Raw genomic sequence first — 7,122 nt, 5'->3', positions numbered from 1 at the left:
TAGGCTTCTTGGCGCCAGGCAACTCAAATCCATTTAGTCTTTTCATCTCTGCCGCAATCTCCCAGCCGTGTACAAGCGGCAAATCTGGCTCACCTGGAAAGGAGTCAGATCTTTGTGAGCCTGATATAACTCGTGAGCCGTTTGGCTGGCTCAATGTCTTAAAGACGAGCAGTTAAACTTGGGATGGAGATTCATTCAGTCCTGCACGGGGGCCATTTCGATCTTTCGGTGGATGTTGTTAGATATTATTCAGGGGCCCACTGAAAACAGCCAATAATTAATTAGGACGTTGTTGGGGAGTTACTCAGCAAACGCTTCTTGTTTAAATCACCTCTTGTTTAGGTCGGAGAAAGGATATTAGTTACAAAACGGAAGCCGGTGCCTTAAGCAAACCAAATTCTCCTCTAGCACCCGGAATTTTCTAAATCTAATTTGCTTGCGTTTTTATTTTAAATAATGGTAATAAATTAGAGGCTTTTTTTCTCCTCCCAGGTTTGCCTGTTTTTGCTGGGGCTGCGTTCTCTCTGGTGTAGGAATGCTCCCCGGCTCCAGAAAAGTTCATTTGGAAATATACAAAAACATTTTCCCTTACACTGGGAAGGACAAAATGAAAAGGGAGTCATTTACTCGACGTCCTATATCATTTTAGGTGCAGCATCAAAACTTCTGTCTTTAAATCTGTATGCTCAAATGTTGCTTGTTAGGCAGCAGACTAGCAAATCAATTTCACGAGCAAAAGGGTAAAAACCCACGGACATGTACAATGTGTTTATTTAAACAACAACCCCCTGTTTTAAATAAGCGATTCAGACTACATCAGTTCACCCCCAGTTTCCACTCAAAAGGTTTCAAACGAGGTGATGGAGAAGGAACAGACACGTAGACAGACGCTTGTTTGGCATCTATTTTATCCCTATTAGCGGCCGGCTTTAAACTGAGCCCTTCCCTTGTAAGTTTAATGAGCGGCTGCGATCCAGTTCTGCTGGCTTCAGCTAGCAGCCCCCCGAAAACCAGCGGGCTTGCGGGGGGCTAGAATTTTGAAACTTTCCGGGGCTGCTAGCAGTCTGTGATTGGCCCTGCCAGATGTAACCTCCATGCAAATGAAGCCACGCCACCCTGCCGCCTGGAGATCAGTAGAGATCTGAGAGAGAAAGGAGCATGCATTCAGTCTGGGCAAGCTCAGGGAAAACCTGCAAAGACACGCCAAAAACACACCCCAAAACACAACCAAAACAAGCCCAGACAAGAAACCCAAGCCCCCCCCAGCCGCCCCGGATCCTCAGGCACACGCATTCGCACACACCTTCCCCCAGAGTGGCTCTAAAGGGAGAGCTTTCTTCCTCTTATTTCTTATGAACCCAGGATGAGCAACAAAGAAGACCCGAGCAAGTGTTGCCCCGCAGCCGCTCCGATCTCCAGTTTTACCATCCAGTCCATCCTGGGCAACGGTACCTCGGAAGGGAGCAGGGAGCCCAGTTCCCAGGCAGCAGGCGCCTGGCCGGGCAGGAAGCTAAGTCTGTCCGTGTCCTCAGAGGAAGAGGAGCCGGAGGAGAGCTGGAAACATCACGGCTGCTTCTGTCCTGAGTCGCAGGGCCCCAAAGAAACTTGCCACAAACACCAGCCCATCAGTTTCACGTGTCTCAGTAAGTACTGGACAAATTTGCCTCCTTAGGAAGTATGTAGTTCTCCACCTAGCTAGATGTTAATATCTAGAATGACAGCTCTCCACCGTGCATTCGCTCTGCTCGCTCGGGCTTTTAGCTGGTGAAACCTTTTCCTTTACATCTTAGCGTGGAATATACAGTATGTTGTGACCAGTTTCTAGGGGTCTGTCTAAACGCAGGGGAACTCAGTGTCTCAGGCGTTTGGGTGTACAAGCCCTTTGAAAACATCTATTGTCAAACGGTACCATGTACATACCGTGTCCTTTTATTTCTTTTTTGTTGGTGATGATGTTTCACGGAACATTTGGGCTGATTTCTGGCCAAATTGAGTTCGTGTCGGTTCCTTACCGGATTTGGTACAAAGGGTTTAGAGATACCTTAGATTTTAGTCCTTTCCCTGCATATTTTCCTCCTTCCCTTGTGAACGATTATCCGTTTGACATGATTGATAACTGTGCTTTTCTTAGATTGTTCTTCTTTACAGCTCCCGCGTAAGGGGAAGAAAGATGTTAGTTCTTAGCATTATTTGGGAATAAACGGGCTGTGAAATGTTATGCTATAAAGTAAGATCTACCAGCTCTTCTGCTGTAGGAAAGAAACACCTTTAAAAAACAACCAACCAACCATTCCCCCTCTCCCCCGAACTCCTGGTTATTCACGTATCTTCACTGAGGATAGAAGGGATGTATTTTTAAAGTAAAGAACCTCTTCATTCTGGAAGCTGATTTTCCTCAACACCTGAGTTTGGAAACAGGATGAACTGGAACTTTGGAGCTGCGCATTGCGGCTGTGAAACTGACTGATTTTCTTTAGCTAGTGTCTGTGCACTGGGGAGCTAGCAAAAATGAGCGTGTGCTATGTTTAGAGCTGTAGAGTGTCTGATGCGGAATATCTCTGTTTGTTTGCTTGTTTGTGTGTTTTCTTCAAGGCAATCCAAAGGGGAATGGAGGAGCAATGACGGTAAATACAGACAGGACGCAATTCCTCTCCAAATCCCTACAGGACTTGAAGGAGGAAAAAGAGAAACACTTCCCTCCAAACTCCCCGTCTTCTGGGGAGAGACAAAGGGACGGAGGGGACAGGCAGGCTAATTCAGCCAAAAAGAAGACCCGCACTGTTTTCTCCCGGAGCCAAGTGTACCAGTTGGAATCTACCTTTGACATGAAGCGATACCTGAGCAGCTCGGAGAGGGCCTGCTTGGCCTCCAGTTTGCAGCTGACGGAGACCCAGGTGAAAACCTGGTTCCAGAACCGCAGGAACAAATGGAAAAGGCAACTCTCGGCAGAACTGGAGGCGGCCAATATGGCTCATGCCTCAGCTCAGACATTAGTGGGGATGCCCCTGGTTTTCAGAGACAATTCCCTTCTGAGAGTGCCAGTGCCCAGGTCTATCGCCTTCCCAGCCCCTTTATACTACCCAGGCAGCAACTTATCAGCCTTACCTCTCTATAATCTCTACAACAAGATCGACTACTGACTCTGAAAGCCGATGGCACTGTCTCCTTTTCTGTATAGCTCTCCGATAGCCGCAATGACCTTCCATAGATTTCACCCGTCTGTATCCACTGGAAACCAAATGTGCTTCTTGCAATGTTAAGAAATACACCATGTGTATTCATTATTTTTATTTATCGGATCTTCTCGATGTGTTTGTTTATGTTCTAGGCTGGCATAGTGTTTTTATGTACGATCGCCATGCATTATCCCACCAGACATAGCTGACTTTCTGAGCTTCACGGGACTTTAAAAACAAATTGCAATCGTCTCTCTGTCTACATGTGCAGGTAGGAAAAGGCCCAGGGCACTTGGTTATTTGTCTCTGCAATTGTATAGGCCGATTTCAACACCCCCCCCCTTTTCCTGAATATTATTCTATCACTTGAAAATAAAATTTAAAAAACATATTTCAAATCTGTAAATATTTTTAAAGAAAATAAAACATTTTAAACATCGTTTGTAACTTTTGCCAAGTTGATTGCATATTTCAGTTCAAAACGCAAAGCGCACTGTTGTTGAACGGCATGTGTGGTGTTAGCCGTGAAGGAGGTTACAATTAGCAGGGAAGAGGGACAGACGCCCCTTGCGTTGTGCCGCCTCTCAGTTCACGAGAAACTTTCAACAGCTGTTTCCGACTGAATTCAGGAAATGTTGTATTTCTTTCTTTAGAGTTACAAGAGCCCCGGACGTCCACCGGCGGGATTCCACCTACTTCTGGAGGCACTTGCAGCAAAGTGAACCGAATATGAACTGTGCACTGATCAAAACAGGGCTGGAAATATTGAGTAACTCAAAGTGAAGTAAACTGGCAGCTGCGCTGTAGGAAGAGTAAAAAAAAAAAAAAAAAGGCTAGTGGGAAAATAAAATCTTAGCCTAGGCAAGTCACTGTAAGACCTGCAATAACTGTAATAATATGTTAGCCTTTTCGATCTTATATAGGCTCTGCCAAGCGAAATGCATCATAAGTTATCAACACCAGTGACTTTTAGTTTGTGTAAAGACTCTAAATATTGAAAATGCTGCAACTAATCATTCATTTTTAAATAGAATATCTAAATGTAGTTACACCCACCACTATGTACCCCCTAATCAGCATTGTCTACATAGGTGCACACTGTTGTTTGATATTTTTCTACTTCATATTTACACTCCTCTTCTCGCCAGAAAACCATACTGAGGCTATGCATGTGAAGAAGTATTTTTCTTCCTCACCTCCTCCATTATAAGTATCGTGAATGGGAAACGTAGACTACAGACTGTAATCCCCAAACTTTGCAAATGTCAAATATATTTGGATCACAGCAGCTCTGGTGTCTTTATCTGGAAATAAGATGAACCTTCTTTATTAAGTGATCAGAGCAGAGAAGGGTTTCCGGAAATGAGGGGTGTTTTTATAGTTTGCAGTGTATTCTGCTAAATGCCACGATCACATGTAAAGTGCTTGCCAGCTCCTTTTAATAGAAATGTGACATTCGGAGCCATGATTGATTTTAGCGCTTAGCCGCTTCTCTTGCAAGTGCTAAAAACACCTGCAGCCTCCTCTGTACAGAGGATGAAGTGAATCGTTTAAACAAAAAGTAAATACTTCATCAAGTGTTATTTAAATTGCAGGTACCATTGCATTTTAATCAGAGCCACCTGTTCCTTAGTTAAGGTTTTGAATACAGGAAGATATTTTAAGAAGCAATAACTTTCAACTGACATTGCATTTACGATAAAAAAAAAAGAGCCTGTGGATTATAACGGTATCATCCTGATAAATGAAATGAAATGAAAACTCTCTGAGTGTTTCCTTTCATGTAAAACCAAACATTTGAAAAAGACGTTTAAAGTATTTTGGAGTATCAAATTCAATAAACTATAGTGAAGGGCTTCGGGTGAATATTTTTCAGATGAAAATCAAACTCATGGTTTGCTATGATTCAGGATCATTTAATCACATTATCATCTTTAATTTTTGCCCAGGTTTGGCATTTAAAAAATAAGAATTCATTGAAACATTTTGCATTTTCACTCTCGATTCTTCCATAATTCCGATTTATTTTGCCTGTTAATATTATTAACAGCTAAATATCAGCTCTTTCTAAAATACACCAGAAATAAGAGGCTGAGATTAATGTGAAGTTTGACTACAATATTATTGCATTTCAAAGCTTTTTATGATCACAATCATACCATGCTCTTCTCTGTACGTACACACATACAAAAATAGTCTTATTTATTGCATTATATTAAGGAAAATAAAAACTAAATTCAAATATCTCACTCGAGATTCATTGTTAATAAAAATATTTCAGATTCCTTTGTAACCCCCTACATTTTAAAATAATCTTTTGACATACTCCTCCAAGCTAGAGAAATGAAAGGACGCCTTTTCTATTGTCCATTAGTAATTACCCTTGTTAGCTTGGTGAGAAGCAGACATCTTGAGTCATATATACAGCATGTTTGCAATAGCAAGACTATATCGGTGTGGAATTGGCTGCTTTCCACTCTCTTTACATTGGTAAACGCAGAAGCTTACTCCTAGGGATGATCCGGAAGGCAGCCAGTATTAATTCCAGATTGGACTGAAGGAACCTTTACAATCAGAGTATCTCCCCCTCACCCTTTCAATCTTGAAACTTTTTGATACTCTCTGGGTAGTATTAAGATGCAATAAATCAGGGGGTAAGCTTCAGTTCATTCGCACTATTTTATATAACTGTCTATCTTACTTTTGGGAGCAGGCGTTTATAATTAATTTCCAATTAAAACAAATTTGACTTTTCTTAGAGTCGAATTGTCCTTTGCATTTCTCATTAATACAACCCAATGCGATATAAGATTATGCAAATATATCAGGAAGAGCTTTTGATGTCCAAGAATTAAAGAGAGTGGGAGAAAAACGAAATCGCTTAAAACTGTAAGGGGAATGCCGCAGCTACATCACAGAGGCATGAAGAGTACAAGTGGAATAAATACTATTCCCTTTAGAGGAGCGAATATCATACAAAGTGTGTCCCACAAAGCTTTAAAGAGTTGAATAATATCTATTTATAGAGTTAAGTAACAGTAGAGAGGAGGATACGTTTTCAGCTGAGGTACTTATTTAAAAAGAAAAGAGAAGAAGAGGAGGAAAAACAGAGAATCCTACAAGGCCAGTTCTAATGCAACTGGTTTTGCTAAGACTCCGAATTAAATATATATAAATACAAGTAAATAGAAAAAGCAAATAGAATCGAAGCTAGAACACTAATAACATGCCTCTCTATTTCTTATTGGACCCATAAAAAAAAGTGCACTTTCCGACAGAGGGGGCCGTGGAGACAGCCAGTACATGCATGCAGTTAATACTAAGATGCATGCATGGACAAATGGTGCATGAGTGGACCTGGTTTATGGATAAATGATGCAAAGAAGGAGCGAGAGCTGGTGTAGGGACAGACTGGGTGCATGAATCCCCATGGGGGATCTATGTCTATCTATGTCTTCCCCATGGGTGGATGGGTGCATGAATGAAACTGATTCTTTGCTAACAATGGAGCATGGATGAAGCCGGTGCATGGAGTTTCCGCACAGGAGAACACTCTGTGGGGCGAGGGGATCGCCCCCAGCGCCAGTGATCCCACTTTGGCTGCTTGTCCTTGACCTTTCACTACTGTTCACCAGCTCCCTTCTCCTCTCCCCCCAGAGGAGAGCAGCAGCCACTCCAGCCAGATCAGCACAACCCACCTTCCTTATGTCCCATAAAGCACCTAGGCAAGGAACCCCTTGGCCAAACGATAACTCCGCCTGCACCAGAAGGTGGCCGAGGCGCGTACACTGCAAGTCCCAGCATGCCAGGTCCCAGCCAGAGACCGGTTCCTTTGGCATACTGGGTCCATGGCACACTGGGACATGTAGTCTTCGCCACGAGAAGCCACCGGTGCCGGTTAGCGCGTTGCATGCTGGGAGTCGTAGTTGCACAGGTGCACGCGGGG

At 43.0% G+C, this 7,122-nt stretch overlaps 1 protein-coding gene across 1 annotated transcript; it reads left to right on the top strand.

The window, feature by feature from the left end:
• Window positions 1–1,326: 1,326 nt before the first annotated feature.
• Window positions 1,327–3,615, top strand: HMX2 (H6 family homeobox 2). The gene is made up of 2 exons (XM_038410827.2): window positions 1,327–1,643; window positions 2,593–3,615. The coding sequence occupies exons 1-2, from the start codon at window positions 1,364–1,366 to the stop codon at window positions 3,138–3,140; spliced, it is 828 nt and encodes a 275-aa protein (XP_038266755.1). The 5' UTR covers window positions 1,327–1,363; the 3' UTR covers window positions 3,141–3,615.
• The last annotated feature ends 3,507 nt before the right edge of the window (window positions 3,616–7,122 follow it).

Source organism: Dermochelys coriacea, chromosome 7, assembly GCF_009764565.3.
Source record: "Dermochelys coriacea isolate rDerCor1 chromosome 7, rDerCor1.pri.v4, whole genome shotgun sequence".
Classification (NCBI taxonomy): Eukaryota; Metazoa; Chordata; order Testudines; family Dermochelyidae; genus Dermochelys; species Dermochelys coriacea.
This window is presented reverse-complemented; position numbering and strand designations above follow the sequence as displayed.

Bases quoted from the DNA above. Each gene is read 5' to 3' on its own strand.
- HMX2 (XM_038410827.2), top strand. From the start codon at position 1,364: ATGAGCAACAAAGAAGACCCGAGCAAGTGTTGCCCCGCAGCCGCTCCG. The intron at 1,644-2,592 runs GTAAGTACTGGA...GTTTTCTTCAAG, and splicing joins CATCAGTTTCACGTGTCTCA to GCAATCCAAAGGGGAATGGA.